This window comes from Sturnus vulgaris, chromosome 1 (genome assembly GCF_052056855.1).
Source record: "Sturnus vulgaris isolate bStuVul1 chromosome 1, bStuVul1.hap1, whole genome shotgun sequence".
Lineage (NCBI taxonomy): Eukaryota > Metazoa > Chordata > Aves > Passeriformes > Sturnidae > Sturnus > Sturnus vulgaris.
Window position 1 is genome coordinate 37,762,689 of NC_142243.1, and position 25,816 is coordinate 37,788,504.

A 25,816-nucleotide genomic window follows, 5' to 3' on the forward strand; every position below is an offset into this window, starting at 1 on the left:
GAATTAACATATTTAAATAAGTGACAAAATTTGACTTCTAATTTTAGCTTTTGAGTCTTTTTGAACACTCTCCATTCATTTCCATTCATTTCACTTCCTGGGATTATTACATTCTGCATCAGATTATAAAGCTTAACCCGAGGGTAACACGTTGAAAAAAATCCAGGCTAGCAAAGCAGCTTATTGATGTTTTTAGACTGTTGTATGAGGAGGATATAAAACACTGTGTCAAACAGAATTTTAGACAGGAAAAGCTCCTGGCTTTCAGAGTATTGCCTTGGAATCTAACCATATTTCGATTTTAATTAGACAGGCATTCTAGAGGATAACTTTTTTCCAATATGTCTCAATGTGCCTTAGGGAACATGATAATATAACTTTTACAATATTAATATTATCTTTGTCTCTACACTGTAAAAATGGAAAATAAAATTAATCCTAATATAGCTAAACTTTAAAATTATGTCAATTTGGAGAGTGGATTGATTTTTTTAATTTTTTTTTTGTTATTCCTTTTATTTTGTATTGATATAGCACTGATCTGTTGGGGACATTAAATTTAGAAGCGCTTTTACAATGATTTGTCCTCTTATTTTGGGTAATATAGGGCTAATTAATGAGGGAAATGATAGCACCACAATTTTATCATTTAAATATAAAGCTAGCAATATAAATTTCCTGTATCTACAGACTCAAGCTGAGGAGTCTCACTGAATATCAGTCCAAGGCCAATCATGCAAATGTTTATGAGCCTGTTCAAAACCTTAGAGCTCCATGAAGTTAAACATATAAGTTTTATTGCTTTGGAAGGTGCTAGCCTTTATTGTAGTTTCTATTTTGTAAGGCTTGATTGTAATCAAAATGTTGGAGTATTAAAAAGCTTGCTCCACTGTATCTTTTTTCTGCAGTAATCTGCAAGCTTTTCCAAAAATACAACCTACCAGACAGTACAGTCAGTGTCAGGTCTACTGCCTTTTTAACAATTCCTCCTTTTGTCTTCTTTTCATCTTATTGATAGACTGCTCTTTAATTTTAATTTTTTTTAATTCCTACTGCTACAGATTTACTATGAAAGATGCATTTTTCAGAGCAGTTGAGACCCTAATTTCTTCTCTTGCTTTGGGGTGGGGTAGAGGCATGTAAGTGAACAGAAGTAAAAATTACTAATTATACCATCCACGTTTCCGATTTCTTTATTCTTAATATGGCACAAGTGACAGGAATAGTTTTTTCTTTCTGCAGCAAGAAAGAAAATAGCCTTTTCTTTCTTTTCTTTTTAACAAGAAATGTAACACATCCTGTATTGCTCATGAAAAAATTAAAATATAGTTTTTTAAAAAAATGTAATGAGTGCAGTGAGGTTCACATTCCCGTTTTAAATAAATATATGAAAAGTTAACTTTTAACACCAAATATAAAAGCTCACGTGAGAATTTACCTCCAAGAAAGTATGTATTTGGGAAAAAAAAGGCCAACAACTATCCAAATCTTACCACAAGCAGCCAATCACAGAACTTTTGTACCAACTTCACAATTACAAAGAAACAAAACTTTCAGGACAACAGCTTCACAGGAGATTGGAGAGCTCATGGCAATTCACATTTATTGTCTCCCTAGGACAAAGTACGGGTGACAGATCTGCTGTTCAACTTTTGCTGCTAACGCAACGTACTCTGCTCTGTAAGAGGCATCAGAGAATGTTGAAAACATCTGCTTCCACAAAATACTCTTTCTTTTCTGTCCATTAAGTGAGGAAGAGAGATAAGAATAACCCTGAGAAAATATAGGAACAAGACAATGAACAATAGAAAGTCTTAAAAAGAAAAACAAAACAAGAAAAAACACAATAGGGGCTGGGATGGCAAATTGCTCAGTATAAAACAATTATATCTAACAAGCTTTTTGTGAGTGATTGAGTCTTTTGTGATTTAGAGGACTTGTGATATTTCTTTAAAGTTTTCCTGATTACAGAAAACAGGCCTGAGCACATATGAGGCATTAAGTTTTGCAGCAGTACCATAATCTCTTGTTATGTACTTGTATCTTTTCCATTACCATACGGTAAATTTGTAAAAAATAGAACATCTGGTATGCATTCTTGGGGTTTTTTTTTTCCCACACTGCCAGTGCTCCTAAATGGGCTTTTCCCATTTCCAAATGCTGACTAAGAACATTAATACTCTGATTTCAAATCCCTTCCTGAAAATGTATTTTATCCTTTTGACTCCTCAATATAAAGAATTATTCATGTATTTTAGTACCAAAGATTATAAGAAAATAAGTGAAATTATGTTTCTATTTTTATTCCTACTTTTTGTGAAGGCAACAAGAATCAGACCAGCGAACACTGGTAAGATTCTATTGAGCCCCAGCATGCAAACTTACTGACTGGACATGAAATGTATTAGCCTCCAATTTAGCTGTGTCTTTATATTTTTATTTTTAGGATTTTATCATTGGAATTCATCTTGAATTATTGTGCATCTAATTACCTGGGTTGGCCACAATTCCTGGTAGAGATTCTTTATAAATCACTACTGCCTCTTGACACTGAAAAAATTGTCAGATCGTTGGCTGTCAACAACAAATCACTAGTGTTTTCAGATGGATAATTTTTTTTTTTTACTTCTAATAAACAATTGTAAGGATTACTGAATTTTTTTTTAAATCTGTGCACTAAGATATTAAAAAATTGGATTATTATAGTTTTGTGATTCCATACATGGAAGAATTTTATATTAGTTTGGTTTTGGTATATAATCTATTATTGTTTTGTCTTGTAAAATTAAATTTAATAGCTGGTTTCACGAGACATAAAGATACACCAGGGCTGAAATTAAAAATTCAATTAGACTCTTTGACAGTATTTCACATAACTCATGCTAACATCAATCTTCCTAGCTTTTTCTCAATGCATAGTAAGTTAAATATCTGTGTTTTTCTTTCAGCAGTCCTTATCCTTTAAGAGCAGCATTTCTTTTAAAAGGCAGGCATATGAGGTGTTTGGCACACTCTTTGCATAAGGAAAAAATAGAGCATTTTATAGAAGACTGCACCAGTGCATTGCCCTAAATAAAAGGTTTTAGTGTCCTAGAAACTAGGGCAACACCTCCTAATTATTTACTCTGATACTACATTTTAGCAAAGATAAACCTATGTGCATAATGAGGACTTTTAATTTACTGCACTTTGACTGGCTTTGTCCAAGTTCTTGCTCATCTTTTTCTCTCTGTGGCTGAAGGGAGAGACAGAGAGGAGGTGCTGGAACAAGTTTAGAAGCAAAATCCTTGAGAATTCTCTTTGGGCACTGATTAGTTTCTTTTGCCACCTTTCAAGGACAAAGCCATAAAGCCCAGGCCCCTGTTGTGTGTGCAGGACAGGATATTCAAAGTCACAAGCAGTAAGTATGGCTGCAGTGTATTTGTACAGAAACAATTACAACGCTCTGTACTGTGGATTCTGTGCTATGGAAAAGATAGTTTATGGGCCTCTAGTTTATTTTAGAATATCAATATTTTCAGACTGAAATTGTCCCCAGTGGGTTAAAGGAGCTAGTTTGGGGAAACAGGAGGTCTGATAAGCAACTTGTCACATCATGTGCTCCGTGTTCGTACCTGCCCTTCTTTTCTCTAACACAGCCTCCTGAGAAGACTTCCTCCCCTCCTTGCAAAAAGCAACCTGCCTTCAAAAATTCCTTTACCCTTCTCTTAGAAAGGTCACAAGGCAGCAAAGTGCTGCCACTAACCCTATTTTCTGTGCAGTGACCAAGCCAGGGTAATACAGAGCAGAGTGGGATTGATGGGTGGCTGTGGCTCCTGTGCTGAGCACCAGGGAGGTCCAGAAGCAAGGGCACAGTGCAAGCAACTGGTCATGCAGCTTAAAAGCCATATCACGATTTCTTTGTGTATGTTTTCAAGATGTAAAGTCAAGATGTATTCAGGTGGGAAAAATACCAACATCAAAACAAAAAGTGAGGGAAATCTTCACCCACGTTACAAATGACAAGTCACTTCTAAAGCTTTCAGCAGGAAAGTGCATACTTTCTGTACTTTCTGAGATGTTTTTTGTGAAGCTGCTAATATTTGGAATTTGCCTAGAATTTTAATTAAGGCTGCTGTTTAACATTCCTACTGTACCTGTTCCTAGAAGCCAAGCAAACTTCTGGGCACAATTTTAAATTAATATCTTAAACATATGTGCAAAGCAGGCCAGTACTACTTCCTAATTCTGACTTTAATATTTTAGCACGTTTCTAGTTTCCTCTCATCCTGAATCTTGAAGAAGACACTGATTCTTCAGTTGGCCTAGGTTACAATGCAACTTTTGAGATTTCAATATCTGACATCACATCCTCTTCTAATATCATCTAGTACTTTATCTAACCTAGTGAGAACACAGCAGTTATTTTGTTTACATAACTTAATTATTGCAGTTGCTCTGTTTGACAGCTATTAGAGTGTTATTGCTACTTTTAATGATCTGCTACTGGCTTGCTGTTGTGCAGTAGGATTTCTGCTTATGAAAACTTAAATGTTCTGTATTTGTATATTATACCACTACTAGTACCCTCACTACAAAACAGTTTTTAGGTTAACCTGAAAGACTTAGAACAAAATCATAAAAATTTAAAAAACACACACAATTATTCTTTTCCAGTCTGTGCCTATTAGGACTTCTGAAGAATTTTGTCAAACAAACTGAAAATTTCAAATGACTTTCAGAAGCACCTAACTTCTGCCTATGTTTGGAGAAAAATAAATTGACTGATGAGTTAAACACTTCTTGCCTTGATATGTGGGTTTAGGAAAACTGAATATAATTCCTCAAAATTTTACCTGGCAGACTAAAATATTCATATAAATACAGTATATAGGTTGTCAGAGACTCGTCCATGGTCAAGATGTGGACATTCAAATAAACAGCAGAATTTTCACAACAGATATTATTCAGCAATTCCAGTGGATTTTATTAGGAGTAGTTACAATTGAAAGTTGCATAATTTTTTCTTCTTCCTTTTCTTTGTTTTACTTTCTGTGAAATTCGAGAAAATAAAATATTATGGCCTTGAATAGGGTTAGACTCCTCTGCCTCAGTATCTTGCTCCTACTTTCTTTAATCCCACCACTGCTTTTGAAAATTCCCCAGAGATGCTGGAGATACTTAATTCATCTTCACATTGAGACTAGGCTGGCACAGGAGCTAAAGCTAAGCAGGGCAAAAGCAGAACACTGCTCCCTGCATTTCCATCAAACCAGCTCTGAAACCTACCAGGCATGCTTTTACATGTCTACATTTATATACAGGTTTGGAGTCCTGATCTTCTTTTTTATTAAAGTAAAATATTAATTTTTTCATTAACTTGCTTTTTATTTAACGTGAAACAACATTTTTTTTTCTCTCACAGCACCTCTTTGAAAGGATTATCCTTAGTTCAGTGTTATGCCACCATTTAATTTAATACAGCCATTTTATCATTAGTGTCTTTTCTTGTATTGACATAAATGTTTTGGTTTAGATGTTTGTATCCTGTTGGAAGCCATACTGTGCAGATGTGCATATTTCCTACCCTTTTGGTTTGTTTTTTTTTCAGGTAATATCAAAATTATCCAACAAGCCTACACTATCCCAGGTATGTTGACAACATTTTAGCTATGCCAAGCTTCACTTTGAACATTCACACAATTATAACCAGAACAAAGCTTGAGAACTCCTTCCTTTCCTTCTTGAAAACAGGCTTCAGTTTTTTCAGAATGAGAATTTAAATAGTATCCTGCAGATAGTTCTGCCACTGCCCGTTTTATGAGTAACAGCTTATGATCTTTTTTCCCAGCTGCTAAATTTGAATATCCTCCTATAGCAACTACATTTTAAATATATGGCTCCCCAAGCTAAAGTTTTAAATACGGGTAACACTCATTTTCTACAGAGTATAGGCACTATCAGTGCCAGGTCCTGTACAATTTATCATGACAGCCTTTGAATGACTACTACAGTTGACAACAAGGTTTTTCTATTTTATAAAGACATGCCTTCTGTCACAACTTTGAGTTCTTATCTCTTCATATATACCTCAAATGAAAAGGTCCCAGTTCACTAAATCTGTCATATACCAAGAGAAAAGCATACATTCAATGAAAGTGTGCTGTAACACACAGCAAAATTAAACCTATGCTGCAAAACATTTAGACAGATGCTAATAGGGGCTTAGAATATTTGGATTAATTCCCCAAATCTGTATTTCCACCCAGCCAATCTGACTTGGCCTGAATGTGGGACTCTGACTATGCAGGGTCAACTGAGGTTTTCTATCTAAAGCTAACAGTGCCTTAATCAAGCTTGATTAAAGCTTGATTAAGGCCTGGAAAACAAAATAAATAAATTAAAAACAACAACTCCCTTTGAAACCATGAAGTTGCATTCGATTTGTTAATTTGACCTGGAACCTGGCTCTGCCTTAGGCCATTCACCTACTACCAATACAGTAAGTTGTACCATGTGAATAAATGGCACTATTTCTGAGTTAAGGTCTGATCTTGTCTATGTTGGCATGTGTGAGCACTCATGATCAGCATACTTTGTTACCACAAAAAATAACATTGATCTCCTACACTGTGCTTTAATTAGTTCATAAATTACAGGGGCCAGGTCCATGTTGCATCTAAATTTCCATGGTTCCAGAATCAAGCATCTAAATTACATTTTTTTCAAAACCAGATGTAGCTCTGCTTTCTGATGACTCAGTTTGAAGCCCAAACTGTCACGCTGTTGGTGCATTAATGGGACCTTGACTGAATTGAAAAGTCTGTCTGCCATTCTGGCAATTCAGTTACAAAAATAAGAAGGACACAGAGACCATTGAGCTTGAGCTGAACTGGAGTAAATGCTATTTATACATCACAAAAGGTTCCATATGAAAAAGTGGTTTTATTTGAATTGCCAGCCTCAGATGTTTTCTGTGGCCCACCAAGATTCTGGTAGCATAACATTCAAGAAATAGTGCTTCAGCTAAACAAAATTAATCTTCTCAAGCGTACATATGGCAAATAGCTTGTAAGAACTAGTTATGTACTCTTTCTTGGTAACAAAACATATTGCAGTGAGTTTGCTGACCGTGTCACAAGTGACCTTTTTAAATTTGTTTGTATTTTTCTTGTGTCTGCACATATAGCCATAGATGAGGCTATGGATGAGTTCCAAATGAGCTCTCCCTAATGAAAAATGAAAGCTGTATTAGGTCTGGGTTTTTTCCAGACTGAACACCAGAAAAAATGTGTTTCTGCAATATCAGGCTCTGAATTTTAAGCTAGTATATATTACTTATTATTTTAGACAGAGCTCAAGGGAAATGGAAATATAAAGAAGAGACTCCCTTCAATTGTGGAAGATGAAGATGAGGAAGAGGAGGGAGGAGAAGAAGAAAGCAACACCCTTTCACCCATTGATACACGAAGCACAAATAGTTCTCAGCAGAAGAAGAGTGCAATCAGTAAAAGCCACCTCGGGAGAAACTTGAAGCAGCTGGCCTCAGGAACCGTGCCCTTCCATTCCCCCATCCGAGCTTGCAGCTCAAACCCCTCAAGAGCCAAACATGAAACAGAGCTCCATTACTACTCCAGAAGGAAGGACAAAAACCTTAAATTGTACCTATCAGCACTGACCACCAGTGGCCCGCCAGATCTGAGCCCAAGGTAATAGTTATGAATAGTCATTTTCTTCTCATCATGTAACTCCTATTAAAAACATCATGATTTTGATACTCTAAGATTTATTATTTAATACCTTATACTTCAGAATATTATGACTTTAGAACTTTATTGCAAACTAAAGTATTTTTACCCATAAAAAAGGCAGTAAAAAAATGAGCAAGTGCAAAAATGGCTATTTAAACAGTCTGACCTTATGGTATCATTTTGTCTATAATAATCATTCCCACAATAGCAGTATGAAGTATTGAGTCCATCAGAGATACAAAAATTTAGAAATCAAGTAGACAAAATTATAGCATAACCATGAAAATGCAAAAAATTACTGGAGTAGAGAACTGTAAAGAAAAACAATTGCCTAGCAATTTTGGAAAATATTTAGAGGTTTTTTCATTAGAGAAAGGAAATCTGATAATGGAAGTCTTGCAGTTATTAAATACAGAGTTTAGCATCTGTTTTGCTGTGTCTTTTGACATAAAGAAGCATCATATAACAGTTTATTGAAGTATTACTAGTGTACAATTTAAAATAGTTCAATTTTTTATTTGTACGCTACTTATAAGTGATTTATGTGACTTGCTCCTAAATTGCTGCAGTGCAATCTTATTTTTAGGACCAGTTCTGTAGAATAATCACAAGAATATATACAAGGAGATACAGTAGTTCATCTTCCAGTTCAAGTTTTGACTTCTATAAATTGAAGTGGTTTACATTTTCAAGCACTTCCTTTATTCATTAGAGGCAGAGTGGAAGTTTCAAGAATTTGCTATTGCAAATGTGAAATAGCCACAGCTTGAGCAATATTTGGTTAACTCTCTCAAAGCACCAGTCCCTAGAGATGCAATCATAAAAAGGACATGGAAGATTATATAGAACCCTTTCCCTCTCATCATATATTTTATTTGTACAGACACATTTCACGTAGTAACAGGATACAAAACAATTTTAGTTTGGTCATAAACTCATAGAAATCACAGAATCATTTAGGTTGGAAAATGCCTCCAAGATCAAGTCCAACCTTTGACAAAATACCATTATACCAACTAAAATATAGTACTATGTGATCTTTTCTCATTTTTTTCCTAGATCTCATATGAATTTGGTCCTGTCAGCTATGATTAAAGGTCATTGTCATTCACATAATAAGTGGTAATTCAGGGAACAACTACTTTTTATATTTTCTGCTGAAATGTAGTCATGCTCATTATTGCTCTGAACTTATGCAACCAGACATTGGCACCCAAGGCTGCAAAAGGAAATACGAAAAAAAGAATGTTTTCATAGATTATTTCCTGTTTCCATACATAATTTTATAACTGCAGACTAATTATGTTAATAGCCTGGAAAATGGCCCAATATGTATGTTTTTCAGCCTTTTTTTTCCAGACAAAACATTTTCATGTTATCTCCTAGAAGGAGTTTATATTATTAGAATATTTAAATTGATGAGTTAATACCACTTTAAAAAGTAGCCTCAAGTATTTCTTTGTAAGCATTAAGGAGAAAATAAGACATTAATTAAAATCCTCATTTATATTTGGTGTTGGCAAGGGAAGGCAAGGGAAAGACAGGACTCTGGTTGAAATATCAAGTCAATGCTGTTCTGAGGTGTATAACCACAGTTTCTTAAGAAACCTGCTGTGGATGTTTCCTAGAGGAAACTAGAATTCTTTACAGGTGCTTCAGGTTCTTTCTTTGTACCCTACAGTGAAAGCAATAAAGCCCAGACACTGGGTCAAATTTTTAAAGAGCTCTTGGTGCAAGGAACAGAAGCTAGAATTTTAACTTCTAGAATAGAGCCCTGGTTTTACCAATTACTTTTTGGGTACTGCCTATGAAGTGGATGAGCACCAAAAGGAAGAAAACGTAAGTGATAATCAAGGCAGCCCTAGGAGGAGGCATTTATGTAATTGAATGTCCTCAGACCCACATGGAGGAGTGCACTCTAGCAATAAGCAACTGGACAGAAGAGGTCACGTGTTAATAATCTCTTCTGACTTTTTTGGCTTCCAGGAGTGGAGTTTTCTGTCTTCAGGAGAAAACTCTGGGCTGTACAATAGCTGATTCAGAGAGGGGTGAGGCTTACCAATTGCCTTTGTCCCCTCATGTTTTCAATTTACTAGGTTATGTAGTTCTCCAGCCAGTTCTTTGTATATGAATAAGCATAATGCACATTGCCTATTTCCCACATAGAAGCCTGGCACTTCACAACTAGGTATTTTTACTAATATAATTTCCTTTTAGTCTGAATCTTTAAACACTATAAAGAATGTAGCAACTATAAATTCCAAGTCACATCTGAGTAAGGTTTCTCCTGTGTGCTTTAAAAGCAGTTAAAATGTTAGCATTTTATTTAATTAGAAACCTACCAAAGTGATATTGGTGTTTAAAATTTGCCTTTTGAATCAGTGAGGCCAAATGACATTAAACACATTTTATAGCAAATTTCAAACAAAGTAATCATTCTGGTTTTCAGCTGCAGATTGTAGTATAGGCCAGGGCTACTCAAGCACCACATTTGAGTCTCCTCTTCTACCAGAGGCTGATTAAGATGAGAATCAAGTCTAGTAACATCCAACTGGCATCAGGAACACGCAGACATGACCTGGAGAGCTAAACCCACACAAAGAGCCAAAAAAGATGAGAACACATGGTATGCATGCAGAGGTCTGAGTTACACGGGTCTCTCAAGCCAAATGCATCACAGATATATTGTTGTTATATCTATGTTGTCTGTTCTTTCTTTCTCCAGGCGTTTCTGGTCAAGAAGTTTTCCTGAAAATACCTTTATTAGATGAAAATTCTAATTTCCATCATCACAAATTTATCCCCAATGACTGAGAGGCTAAGAACTTTCTATCTTAGCTCTTTCAGATTAGTATTTAACACATCTGTCTGCTGTAAGACAGAATATGAAGCTTGTTCCTGGACAAAACAAGAAATAGATGTCAACTGGCAGTTATATGATTCTCTTTCATTGACTTTAAAATAGTTCTCATTATAGCACAATTTATTTTAACTGAGAACAGAAAATACTCACAATTACACATTTTAATACTGTGCATTGATTCCTCTAATACCTGTTTTCTATTCTTTGCATGCAGAACTTGATTATTATAGGAAATACTGCTGCTTTTTGTCCTTTGGCTTTCTTGACACTGCAAATTAGAGATAACTGCTGTGCATGGGTAGAAATAACTGGCAAAAATACCTTTTCCAGTAGTCAGATGCAATACCATTTTTAATGTAACTGGGGCACTGCAGACTGGTCTGCACATCTTCCTATACGGAACTGGCAAATAAGATTGCCCTGCCCGAGCTAGTTCATTTTAAAGAAATTTAGAATAACTATTTGCATGGAAATTACACTTTCGACTGAAGTTAACAGAGATGTTTTCATAAATATATTATGTTCAGGCTTAGGCTCTGCCTAAGTAAACCTAATATAAGAGCCTGATTATGTGCAAGAAGCACAAGAGCATAGTGAAGCCTCTTTAGGTTGTGCACAAGAACAGCAACAGATTACTGTAGATATGAAAAGCAAACTCTAGTCCATGTAGTTTTGGATTGGGTCCAGAGTATCCTGCAAAAGTAATGAAAATTTTGATAGCTCAGTTAATTATACTTGGCCTTACCTTCCTTTCATTATCAGTAATTTTAATTTTTAGTGACTCACAAGAAGTTATGCCAACATAATAGGTTCTGCTTTTCTCCAAACTTAATGTTGTGAAAAATTTACCATTGTTTAAAAATGTGCCTTTTAGGAGTAATTTTTACAACATAATTATGAACATGTTTATGAAACTATTCCATTACTCCAATTTTTCTCAACAGAATTGTTGATGGGATTGAGGATGGAAACCACAACGAAGAAAGCCAAACCTTTGACTTCAGCTCTGATCAGCTCAGGCCTGAATCCAGGTTATCTCCTACAACTGGAGGTGAGTGTTGCCTGGGAAAATCACTTTTTAGAGAAGAGAGTTTTCATAACTGCTTTTTGTTCCCCTTCATTTCTTTGATCCTCACTAGTGGCAGAGATAGATTAAACATATTTGTATTCTCAGTACCATTTCAGTGCCACAATTCTAAAAATATACAACAAGGTCCTAAAGATCACTTGTTGTTTTCCTGCTAACAGAGAGTCATGATAAAACAGTTTGTGGAGGGAACTGGTTTTTCACACATTATGCTTTACCAGAAGAATTGTAGAATCTGCCTTACCCTCCCAAACCTTTGGTCATGGAAAGTTCTAAACACAAGGACAAAATTAAACATAAACAAAATATAAAAACATTCTAATATCAAACTGAAAAAAAATATAAGCCATAGAATAAGAAAAAAAACCCCAATAACAAAAACACAAAAAACCCCAAACAAATAAAAAAAACCAAACACCCAGTTCATTAAGAGCCATATGTAAACCTGGCTCTTAACATTTTCAAAGATATGTAGAAAAGTGGAGGGATATGGAAGTATATAGATTTTAAAGAGAGTGAAAGCCTTGAATAACAACAGATTTTAGGAAGCCTTAAATGGCCTACACCCTGAAAAGGTTGATGAGGTAGCACCACATACCAGTGGAACTTGTCCAAGATGGGGGAAAAAAATATTAAAATAGGAGTTTCCAACATCCCCTCTTTTAGATGTAACCCGTCCCCACATAGCTAAGTACCTTTATCATGGGGGTAACAAGTACCTATATTGTTTCTCTTAAAGCCAAACAGGAAAATAATAATTAAAATTCAGTCGTATTTATGATTTTTAAAAAGTGTCGATCTGTAACATGGATGGCACCAGGATTGTTATTTTTATTCCTTTCAGGTCCAGAGTGAAGAGAGCAGTATGGATTTTATTAATTGCACTTCTCTCAAACATCATGAACATTAAACACATAGTTTAATTTTCACTCTAGCCAACTGGAAAACAGGTTTAAATTTCAAGCATTGGTTAAGTGCAAGAATAGTATTATCGTTTCCAAGTGATTATACTCTTCTCATTTACATGAACTTGAATTATTTTCAGAGGCTGAAATTGGTGCTGCTGTGCTCGTTATCAAAGCAGAAGAGACCAAACAGCAGATCAGCAGGCTTAATAATGAGGTAACAAGATTTTGTGGGGGTTGAAGGATATTAATAATGATTCAAGAAATGCTGGAGAAAACTCAGGAATATGATAAATGTGTTATAAATGAGTTTACACAACTGGATGAGATTACTACTGGGGCTCTTAACTCATTCTCAGATTAATTTTCTACATGAAACCCTCATAAAGGTTTGTGTCACATGCTAGGGCTAAAACCAAAGTAAGCTTAGTGTATCTGATTTTCTTAGGCTTTAGTCTCTTCTGGGTATGCCTCTATTTGTCTCATTCCTCTGATTATTGCCCCAAGCTCCTTCTCCCAAATTTTCTTATCTTGATGCATGTTGTGCTTTTAGAGAATTTCCTTGAAAGAAATGCAAATCTATTAATGTTCCAATTCACATAAAATTATTCAAATAACTTTACCTGTGTTCTACTTAGAATGAAAGAGAACATCATCCCTTCCTGCTCAAGCAATATGACCTGAGGAATGCAGAACCAAAAGTGTTCAGTGGTGCTTTCTATCCCTCCCTTTTAGTAACTTCAAACCTGTAATCAACTATCAATCCAACACCAAGGAGATGTTCTGTGGCTAAACTGTTTCATTTATGCAGCCTTAGCAATACTTTAGCTAACAAGATTAAAACATCAGACTAACTTCACAGTTGTACTGCAAGACCAAAATCTGTTCCCAATCTACTCTGTCTTTCAATGTGAAAATATTAGAGACAATTACTTATACTTCCACACAAGGAAACATTTACGTAAGTCCCACCACACAGTTTCACTTCTTCCCTGAGTTCTTTGGCAACCAGAAATGTCAAGTTTTAGTTTTAGTTTTCCTTATTTCTTGTGTACATTTAATCTAGTTATTATTTCCCACTTAAAAAGTATTGAACTTGGGAATCTCTTTCATTCTGAGTCAGTTTAGCTTGGTTAGATAACAAATATCCTAAGCTAAGACTGCATGCATGGTTAGTTAGTTACTATGAATGCATCATCTCATTTGTATGTCAAATATAGAGTTCAGACAAAAGTCTCATGACCCATTGACTCTGGGTCATGAAAAACTATGGTTTTTATAGGACTTGGTCAAAGAACTCAAAAAACATCTTCACGATTTTTCACTGACACCACCATCATGACAGAAAATTATGTTTCCTATGTAATGTTTTTGAAATACACAAGTCATATTGATTCATCCCTTTTTAGGACAGTAATTTTTAAAATAGGAGGATGTATTATGTGGCTATCCACAAGAGGCAATTGGAAAATATATCATGGTGACAGATGTTCCAAGGCAGGCATCTTGTGGATTAAACAAACATTTCAACTGGAACAGTTCTGGGATTCTCATTGCTTTTCTGGTGAAAAGTGATAAATAAATAAATCTTGGAGCAGGGCAATATGTTAATCAAAAAAAAGAAAAAAAACTCCACATATTCAAGGTCATTTCTCTCCACATACAAATTTAATTTTGCTCTAATAATACTATCTGAGCAAAATGTTACACAACTTGCTTGTTCACATTAAGATAACACAGGCACTAGGACTAGATTTAGATTTCATAGGTAATATTGTGGACTCTTAAATCCCAGAGATGGATGGGTATCCTCCAAGTCCTCCCATAGATCAAAATTTACATTGGAAAAACTGCATAACTGAAAGGCTGCTTAACAGCATATTCTACAAGTACTCAAACATGCCCCAGGTGGAATTTCTGAAATGATATTATAGAGTTGGTGCTTACCCAAATGAGCCTCTGGGTAGACTTCTTGATCCACAGAAGCTGCTGCTTGGGGCTTCTTGTTGTTGTATCAAGTGTAGAATAGTTGTAGACCCAGTGCTTTCATTATTCCATCATTTGATGATGACCAGTATTGGGAACTTATCACTGATGCTGCAGCAGACATCTAGCAGTAGCTAAAATACCAGCAGAGTCAGAAACAAAGTTCTCTATTAAAGACATGCAGTCTCTTCCTGCTAAAGAAAATATGAGAAAACAGGTCACAAGTAGCCAGCAGCAGTAAACATTCTCATTAATACATTTTCCAGTGGAGATCAGTAATCAATCAACAAATGCAAAAATATCTGCTTCCATGAAAGGCAATTGCATTACAAGCATTCACTAGTTAGCTTAGAAACATTTCAGCTGTCCATGGGAAGAAAAAAGATGTCTCTTTCCATTCAGACTTTCAATACAGTCTCTTGTTAGCAAAGCAAAATGCTACCCCAGAAAAAAATCTACAAAATTAGCTATATGCAGTTGAGAAATACAACTGAGATCTTGGCAGTATTTTAGGTATATGGCATTCACTACATAATCCAAAGGCCATTTCATTTACCTAATAACAGAATAACAGAAGTCAGTGCCTTGGTTTCACTTCTCAGATTTGTTAACTTTTTTAGTAATGGATGCACAGACTGCCTCTAAGGAGTGTAGTCTCCAGAGTCAGCACAGTGGATGTCAGACAAACTTGAACACACCCCTAATTTCTGTTGTACAGCTCCATGGTTTGGCTGCTTGGCCAGCTAACCATCCTCTTCCCTTCCTCACCTAACTTCACTGCTCATTGAGCCTGAATGAGATTCAAGCTGATACAAGAATTTCCTTCCATTCCAGTACTGTAAGGTAGAGTGGAACAGGATTACTTTCTCTTCTTCTAAGTTTGTCCTGTCTACTTAGAACAAATAATCACTGAATAAAGCAGGCATGACATTCATTATAGTTCAGTAACTTCAGTATATGGCAGGTGAGAGCTAGGGTTCAGGTTCTTGTTCTGGTAAAAACAGATTTACTTAAGCAACAGTTTCAAAATTAGGTCACTGAATATCTATCAGCATTATGCATTTGCTGAGCTGGAGAAAGCTTGATTCAAAGACTTGCTCTAAACTAGGTAGAGCAAGAATTCAGGTAGAGTATTCTCCCTTACAAGTCTGTGTCCTTCCTTTGGAGAGATCTGTACACCTGACATGGTCTTTCCAAGGCATTTGTCTGCAAAGCCTGATCAAATGAGTGCATCTGAACACTGAGCATATTTTCAGAGGCACCATTTACCTGATACAATCATAGATAACTACCAAGGAGCCCACAAAGTAAAAGTATGAAACCACTAAGCAGATTTTCTGAGGTATCCAGACAGCCAGGATGTCTAGATCAAGGCACCTGCCTATCACTGTCCCATTACCTGTATCCTGTTAGGCTTTTAAATCTCTATCATTTGAATACCACTGTATGAAAAGGGTAGAGAAACACATTTACTTTGATTCAGTTTGAAAAACCCAAACCTGAATTATTTAAAACAGACCAGTTAAAATAAAAAATACCTCAATATTTAGTCATGTTTTTCCCCCTAATCCATGTACACATTCTCCATTCAAAAACATGAGTATTTTGAGCTCACATAAAAAGACCATCTGATGCAGTGCATGAAGACAAACTCAGATTGCTTCTCATGTCCCCTGGTTTCCTCATATGCAACCCAGCTTCAGGGCAGTCTCCCTCAGCTTCAGAAATCTGGGGGCTGATTCCATGCTTTACCACAGTAGTAGATCCCACAATTACAATACTAAAACAGTATCATGAACACAGTACTCACATTTCTCCCATTCAACTGAAAAACAAACAAACATGAGGAAATATGAATAGGGTCAGGTTTTCAGCTAGATAATTGCCTTCTATTTAGCTCCACATTGGAGCACTTAGTGGAAATGCAGCTATTTTTAATTTTGGGTTTTTTAAATGCAAGTACTTAAAATACTCTAAGCATCTGGCACTTATGCAGAACAGAGAAAATATATTCACAGGGATATTTAACTTTCATCTAACAAAAGGAACAATCCTAAACAAATATGTTTATTTTCCAAATCATAAATTTTATACATATATTATTTTTAAATGTATTTCAAATCCAGCTGCCAAAAATCAATCCCATTCTCCTCTCAGTACAGAAAAAAAAATTAATATTAAAAATATATGCAAATGATAATCAAGGCCACTAAAAAATTCTGGTGAAGCCAATCAGGCTTTCAGTTTTACATAGGGGATATACTGTTAAAGTTCAATTTGCAACTTGAGGGTTCGTATAATGAACTCACTTGACTTAAAGTAATTAAATAAATGTTCTTCTTAACAAGTTCATAACTATATTATTGCATGAGAGAAATTACTTTGCAGCAATCTATCCCAGTGATTTGGTTGGTAAAATATCTTTCAGTTGAGAAAAATGCAGCCAAAAAGTGAACCAATGACCTTTATAGATGATGAAAACTATTAAAACTAATCTATCAATTTTGGATTTTAGCGATGTAAATTTCACATTAAAGCCAAGAGATAAAACCAAGTATCATCTGTATGAAGAAATAAAAGCTTTCTAAACAATACATGTAGAGTAAACGCACTTCGTCTACTGAGATTTTAAAAAATATATCTTTTAGCACTGACATTCATGTTTCCAAAGAACTTCTAACTTGTTTTGTCTCTGCACTCTCATACTTTGATAGCTGTAGAGAAGCCTTTCCTAACATTTTTTTCTTGTTTTAATGTTAGTTTAATGGGTATATGTACATACACGGCATACATCCTATATTCTGTGATGTGTCCCTTGCACTCAGGTGGAAAGGCACCTGAGACAAAGGAATTAACCAAGAGGCAGCCATGCAGTATACAAATCAACTGGACAGCAAAAGTTGACTTCAAATTTGAATTAAAAATATGATTACCATGACAGATGATGACAATTATCCAGTTAATCTATAATAGGCATTTCAAAATGTTCCTGTATTCATAAGATCTATTTTCCCAACATCTAAATGTCAATGCCTGTGGGTATGCAAGTTCATAAGTTCACTGCTTTTTCTTTTTTGCCTAGAAGATCATAAGAAAAAGTTGATTGGTGTTCTCCTTCTAAAGTCAATTTATTCTAGAAACATGCTATTTCAGCGATCTCAGCAAACAAAATCCCTTTTGACTTTCTTCACCTGTTACATTTGTTAAAAACTCTCCCCGGTATCATTTTCTTTTGAATTGTCTTTGGTTACATCTTTGAAGTCACTGACAAAATACACAATCTCAAGCAGCCTTAGTAATTCCTTGTGAAGAAAACCCTCTTCTAGAGTTCAATTAAAGAAAATATGCTGTTTGTATATCCTGAGAGTATGGTTAATACCCACGAAGTGTCATTCAGAACTCCACAGATATTTTTCTATAATACTCTGCATAGGCAGAGTATTATATTCATGCCTCTGATATTTTCTTTTCAGATGTGGTGTTTAACATTTATCTTTCTTGAATTTCATATTACTGATATTTAAAAGTGAACATGAATTCCATTTAGACATTAAAAATAAACATTAAACAAAAACAGATCAGGATAGGGTGCTACAAAGAATATCTTAAAATGTACATGGATGATAGCAAACTATTGGTCGTAAATCATTCCAATCATGTAAGAATCCAGCTTTTGGTGATTATGCCCCCTTCATATTTTCTTGTAGCTCTAGAAGAATGTCAGGCAGACAGTAACATCTTAGAAGTCTTTTGACAAGATGTATATCACATCTAAAGTTTCTTCTTGCATTTTAAAACAGCTTTTCAGTTGAAGAAGAGAATTATAGTTTTGCCATGGTTTATTCTTAAGGAACATAATGTTGCCTGTTGTCTTTTAACTATTTCTTTAGATGCTTATAGAAAGTCTCTGCTTAATATTTTTGCCCAATATCATATATACTACCTCAGGCTTCCCTTCATCAGTATATGCTTCTCTTCTCCCAGCCACCTGGGATTTCCACAATTCTCCATTTTCTCTCAATCAATAGCTTGTCAGCCAGTTTATCCCTGGTAGTTTTTAAATTCCTTGAAGCAGTAATTTCCAAATCTGATTTTCTTATTGCCACCATTATGCTGACACCATCCTGATTCTTTGCCAACCTGAAGGCAGAGTCCACATCCAACAACCATAGAATCATGAAATGGTTTGGGTTGGAAGGGTCCTTAAAGATCATCCAGTTCCAATCCCCCTGTAGGGAGACCTTCCACTAGACCAGATTGCTCAGAGCCTCATCCAACCTGGCCTTGAACACCTCGAGGGATGGGGCACCCACAGCTTCCCTGTGCAATCTGTTCCAGTGCCTCACCATGCTCACTGTAAAGAATTTATTCCTAATGTTTTAAACAAAACCTACTGTCTTTCAGTTTGAAGCCATTCCCCCTTGTCCTGTCATTACATGCTCTAGTAAATGATCCCTCTCCATCTTTCTTGTAGCCTCCCTGCAGGTACTGGAAGGCTGCAATTAGGTTATTTCAAAACCTTCTCTTTCCCAGGCTGAAAAGTCCCAATTCTCTTAGCCTTTCCTTGTAGGACAGGTGCTCCATACTTCAAATCAACTTTCCTCTCATACCCCTCTTCCTCCCCTCTTCTTCCTGTCAGACTCACTCTCAGTGAAGAGCCACAAATTATTATTAAAACTGCAGTTTGGGAACCCCTTTTCTAGACTGAATTTCATAGGACTCCTATTACCTTGAATATATTTAAATAATCCAGTCCTTTATACTTCTTTCATTTATCCTTACGTGTTTAATAGCAATAATCTTGGTGTCCTAATTTACCCAGACAAACTGGGCACTGGAACTACCAAAGAGCTGGCTAGAGAATCAGCAGACAAACGACCAAATTTCCTACTCCTATACAGTAAAGCAACTGCACAACCTTCCAGATTCCTGGATTTATTTCACTAAAACTGCATCATTATATCATTGCACAAATCCTATAGATTTAATCTGAACTCAGATTAGTTGCACTGGATTTTTTTCTTCCTTCTCCAGCTAGCTTTGTTTCTAAAGCCATTAAATCAGAAACGTCTGTCACCATAATACCAATGGCCACAGAGTTGCTGATGGATGATCAGTGAAGAGTCTGCCTCCACTCGATTCTTGTTTCATTCATTCATTCAACAACAGAATCATAAGAAGCAGAATACCAGTACCAGTAGCCAATCTGAGCCTTCAAAAACAACTCATTCTGGCTGAAAATCTCCCTGACTAAATGAAAAACCAGAATAGAAGAAACAATGAAAGACCAAGCAAGGGAACAGAGAAGCTGCCATGTGCAATGCAAGCCAGGCAGCTCCTCCACTTAGCCAAAATGCAGCTTCCATTTCTCAAGAAGCCAATATTCACCTTCACTTCTTTGGCTGTTCAGAAAGAGTCACAGCGGGAAGATATCTGGGTCTGAAGTTTGAATTTCAAAAGGGAGTAAACACAGAGAGAAAAATATGTAGAAATCAGAATCAACTTCTAATCAGAAAATAGTCTTGTTTCAGATTTATCCAGGAACAGTGATGACAGCTAGGCATTCCAGTAGAAAATTTTTCTTTAAAATATGATATATTGGAATGTATAATGGAAAAACAAAGAAATCTGTTTAGCCATTTAAACAAAGCAATACGCATCATCATCATCATCCTACATCACACCATTCGTACCTAATTAAATGGAATAAAATGCTCAAAGTGTTCAACAGTTTAATACTGGTAGTAAAGAAAAATACTCTTTCTTCTGAAACTGTCAAATTTGAAAATACTAAATACATCTACTAAAAAAATTTATTTTAACCCCTCTTTTGAATATATTCTTTCCTGATAACATAATCTACTAAAAAAGGCATCAGCACACTGCTTTCAACCACTTTGAGAAGCACCTCTTGCTGCTTGAAGCTCAATCTGTATAAAACCCAGTTTCTACATCCAGAAACATTGCAGTATCTTTTTCAAGTCCTAGGAAGTGTTAAGGCAGCATTTCAAGTATGTTTGGGATCTCAGAGATAATTTTAAAGCTGTCTGCCTAGCACAGCAGGAACCATTTGTACCAGTAGCTGTTTTGCCTAGCAATAATCGGTGAGCTCCTGAAAAGAGTGCAGCTTTACAGCATGCTAGGAATTAGCCCTTTTTCCTCAGGAGGAAACTGTACTGCTTGCAATTTCTCTTTCATAGACTTAAAATTCCTATGGCTTTTAATCCCTGTTCTTTTCCACTGTCTTAAGCACTGTGAAATTGTTAATAGTACTGATAACGTTTTTCCCCATTTACACCTTTTTATTTGCATCTGCTCAGGTATCTCTGCAGGGTATAAAAATAGTAGCAAAAACGGTGTAACATTGGTAAGAACACTAATAGTATGTTATGCATGTATAGAACTGTAAGAATAGACATGATACTTAATAGTGATATAGATACTTGAGGTTTAATCTTGTAATTGTAAAATCCTGAAAGTGACATATTATTTTGTGTATGTGACATCCAGAATAGATCCAAACAGGTCTTGATAACTGGTAGTGGTGAATTAAGTTTGGCATAACTACTCTGACTATCATGCTACTGGAAACCATTAAAGCCTACTTTATAGGGGTTTATCAGGTAAATTCCTATGTTGGTGTAAGAGCAAGTTGATGAGAAGACACCATTGTATGAGCTAGCTGATATATCACAAATAGAGTATCTGGGCACTAGGGCAAGTTGTAATGAACAGAAATTCAGGGCTGTCACAAGTGCTGATGCTGGGATTGATTTTTGCTGTATTTTCTTAATGAATTGGCAAAAGAAACATGGTAAATGATGATTAAACTTCTAAAAAGCTCATAAGCAATGAGAAATGGAAAACAAAAACATGGATCAAATCAAACAAGACATTTTTAAATTTCAGATATTTTCACACAGCATTCATTCGTAGTTTAGGTAAGGTACATACTCATAAAGTTGTGTCAATATTTCTATTTTCACACCTGCAGAAAGCCCTGAAAAAATGATGCAAGCTGAGAAATTATACACAGAAAACCTTTGCTGTATCCACTATGTGTAGGGGCCAGTGATGATCCTAAAAATAACTGATGACCACTGAATCTAGATAGCCATGAATTTTATTGTCTGTCATCCTCCATTCTTCCCCAAAAAAGCTTTTGAAAGTTTCGCAATATAATCTCCCAGGGTCCAACAGAACATAGGAGTTCTTGTGAAGTTGATTTATCCAGAAATCTCACTGTGTTTTCCTACAGTCTGACGGTACCAAGAACCTTCACTGGCTGCTCTGACCCCTACAGGAAGCCTGTTCACAAAACACTTTGGCAATATATTTTAATTTCTCACATTAACTGACGTTATCAGGCATTCAAAGCTTAATCTCTGCTGGCAGAAGAGGATATCATGGTATTTTCAATCTACTGTGACTCAATTGGAGAACATGGCAGAAAGAAAGAGAAGTGCAGAGACACAGAGATCCTGTCACCTGCTACTCAAGAGTCTCCTCCCTTTAAGGATTTTCTCTCCAGAGGCAGTGCAATCATTACAAAACTATTAAACCATATGTTGGGTTTGACCTCTAAGCTCAGAGAAAAATACATAGACCTATAGGAGCTTTATTGGAGCTTCCTACTTTCTTCTCCAAATTTCTTTATAATTATTATGCCTGTAGTAACACAATCAAACTCAGCCTGAAATGTATTTCCAGCAGATTTCTTCAGAGCTATCCTGCCAGAACAATGAAAATTAGTCTGTGTAGGTCATCTAATCAGTTGTGTTTTCACTTGAGGTCAAAGAAAGTCTCCCTGCATTAGCTTTTTTGCTTTTTGACGTGTGGCTTGAAGGTGAATGTGCAGTCATGTCTTTTTTTCAACAGAGCAGTATCAGTATGAGAAACTCTATTTTAATGATAATGACAGTGCTTTCACCTAAAATAGATTGATAGCTATCATGGAGAAAAAATTAATTTCTACCCTTTGAAAGAATTAGTGGGTTACTTTTATGTTTGAGCTAGACTTTTCACTGCCCAGAACATCCTACTAAAGGCCTAAAACTGTCCCTGTTAATGTTGAAATGCCAGTCAGCTTTAAAATACAAATTCAGAACTTGCCAATCTGATTCCCACCCAAAACAGTAGTGTTGAGGAAAGACTTCATGTACTTTATGAAACCAAATGGATGCTAGCAGTAGTTTCAGCATTTAAGAAAAAAGGTCTAATAAAAAATCTGATTCTTCCTCTTTCACATACACCAGAGAAATCTGTGCAATGGATTACTATCTATGTATATGTAGTACCTTGCAAGCATACACAAAAGTGCATGGAAACAAACTGTTTCAAAATCTTCTATATTTTTTAAATAATTAAAGGTAGCAAGTGAGTTTTAGAGTTTCTAGTTTTCCTCCCTTTTTAGTAGTAGTCCACGAGATTTTCATATAACTACTATTTGTACCCAACAACTTAGAGTATGGATTTCTTTTATTTTTCTATGAAGACAGCAGTATACTTCACATGTATTTCTAAACAAGATTTCACAAGACCTCATTTTTATGTAATTTATCAGCATGAAATTGTTTAATAAAATTTTATGGTTTAAAATATTTAATGATTGATCAAGAAAATATTGATGCCCTACTATATCTGTTCTGACCCTATGACCATTTTTTTATATTTAATTTGAAATCAGGTGGACTAAAGTAGCTCGAAGGACTATTTCCCACACATAGGGTAGCAGAGTGTATTTCTTTAGTGTAGAAACACTGTGCCAAAAATCAATGTTGCTATTGCTAGAAAGGTAAGAGGGATGTATGTGCATACTTTAGGCATGGTGCATGAATAAACACTGTGATATTTCGCCCTTTCATTACAGATGACAACTTTAAGTCAAGAAGTCTCACAATTACGTAAGGATATGAAGAATGTGATGCACCTTCTGGAAAACCTGCTCACATCCCAGAAGCCTCCAGGATTCTGTGCTGTGCACAGTATATCTCGAAGTCCCACAATGGATAGTCTGCAGTCAAGAGTGGCTTGGACTGCACACCAACCTTGCTCACACATGCAAGCTGGGAACTTCACTTGCACCAAAGCACAAGTTTGTCGTGGAAACACACTATGTGACATTTGGAATACAGATCTGTCTTCTGTAGGCAGCAGTCCCCAAAGGACTGAACCCAACCTGCAAAATTCTATGGATGGTGAACTTTATTATACAACAGGCCTTCAAAATTCCCCTTCCCAGTATCAGGTAATTCAGAAAGACAATCTGCAGTTTTTAAGATGCACCTCTCCCCATTCAGACACTACCCTGACTCCTCTTCAGTCTATTTCAGCAACCCTTTCTCCTTCAGTATGCTCTTCATCAGAGACATCACTACACCTAGTGCTGCCCAGCAGATCAGAGGAAGGGAGCTTTAGCCAGGGAGCAATCAGCTCTCTAAGCCTTGAGAACCTGCCAGGATCGTGGGACCTGGAAGGAACAGCCGGAGTAACTTCTGCACAGACCCCAGATTTCCCAATAGACATCACAACAAGCACAAGGGATGTTAAAGATAAAGATTGCCAAGCCATAGATGTATGAGAAACAGTGAAGTGGTACTCAAAGCATATTCCACAGCTGCCAGTTTTAAAATTAAAGAGTACTGCATGACTGCTTTATTTGATCTCTGTTTTGGCGATCGTGGAGACATACGAACATGAAAATTCAGACTTAAAGAAAGTGAGAAAAGGCAATGTTGGTTCATACTATAGGAAAAAAATAAATTTCTAGATTCTAGAAGCATGTTGAAAAAACATTCTGAGTACAGATATAACTTGTCTGTTTGACAGACTTTTGTGATAGTCCAAAGACCCTGGGGGTCAGAGCAGCTGGAAGTCTAGCACAAAGAACTGTCGTGGGTGGCTTTTGTTCATGGAAGCAAAGGTTTTCCCTGAGTGTCTGACTGTTGTTCCCAAACAATATCTATGGCACTGTTTGCTTCAGGTGATTGTGGGTCCTGCTGGTCTTTTTGTCAGTTCTGTGAAGGCAAAGGGACAATATTCGCTGCATGTCATCTAGACAATCAACCAAATAGAGCTGCTAGAGAGTGCTTAGTTGTTGCACGTTCTTTGTCATGTAAATGAAACCTCTTAATTTATCTAAAAATACTATTTTTATATACTTGGTATGAAACATGTACCTAAAAATTATTTAAAATATTTATAAAGAGAATAAGAGTTTGGTTTCATTTTGGTAAAAGCTTGCAGTTTTAACAAGAAATGCACTACCATCATGTATTAGATCAAATACTATTTATTGTTAAGATATCATGTAGTTTACAAATGGCTTCCCTTTTATGTGCATGCAATTTGCAATGAATGTACTCATTCTGGTGGAATACAAATAAATTAAGGTATTATTTTATTTAAAAAAATAAAAGAGCTGGAATATTGTATCCTATAATAAGGCATCACTGCTTAAAAAGTGAGTTGTTATACTGATAACATTAAGTACTCTTGGTTTGTGTCTTAGTACTGCCCTGTCATTTGTAAGACCAAGTCAACATTTAAAAATATTACTGTTTAGGGGCTTTATATCAGGCTAAGAAAATTCAAAGGAATGAAAACCAATGAGCAAATTGAGGAATATTAAAGGAGAAAATGACAATTTTAGTAAGTCCAAATCAAAGAAATAAGATTAAAACATTTATTAATTGATCTTTTCAATTCATCTCTAAAAACTAGCCTTGATTTTTAGTCAGAATTTTTTTTAAAAGAGATACTATAGGTTTGGCAAATTATTTAATCCAGAAACATATCACTACAGTGCAACCAAAGCTACAGATTTGCATTGGAATTTTGGTTTTTCTATATAAAGATGGACAGTTTGTATCATATTTACATATCCTTTAGCAAACTTTCTACAAAAAAAAACAAACCTGCTTGCAAGCCAAAATAAACGTCCTAAACGGATAAGTAAACTAAATTACATTTAATAATTAATGCAAACTGGTGGTTATCAAATTAAAAATTTTACAAAGCATAGATTTAGGTTTAACTTCCTTAAGAGGCTGTCTTAGTGGGTTTTTTTAATGAAAACTTCAAAGACTTTAACATTTGGCTGTGTGTAGGAGCACAAACCCCAGCTGATACTCTGTACCCAATTTACAGCCATTTTCCCACTGGTACAAATTAGGGATGAAGTGTCATCTCCCATTTTGGGCTTAATTTCGCCAGTGTGTTTACACCTCAAAGTGAGTGTTTGTAT

The 25,816-nt window shown here is 35.7% G+C and overlaps 1 protein-coding gene across 2 annotated transcripts in view; it reads left to right on the forward strand.

Annotated features, from left to right (window-relative positions):
• The window catches only part of KCNH8 (potassium voltage-gated channel subfamily H member 8), a 173,195-nt gene extending 148,179 nt beyond the window's left edge, over positions 1–25,016 (forward strand). For both annotated transcript variants that reach the window (XM_088164006.1, XM_014883348.2), the window contains exons 12-16: positions 5,591–5,629; positions 7,330–7,688; positions 11,538–11,644; positions 12,726–12,802; positions 23,441–25,016. In XM_088164006.1, coding sequence (XP_088020132.1) covers positions 5,591–5,629; positions 7,330–7,688; positions 11,538–11,644; positions 12,726–12,802; positions 23,441–24,151 — 1,293 coding nt within the window. In that variant the 3' untranslated portion in view covers positions 24,152–25,016. The remainder of the gene's footprint in view (positions 1–5,590; positions 5,630–7,329; positions 7,689–11,537; positions 11,645–12,725; positions 12,803–23,440) is intronic.
• Positions 25,017–25,816: the final 800 nt, after the last annotated feature.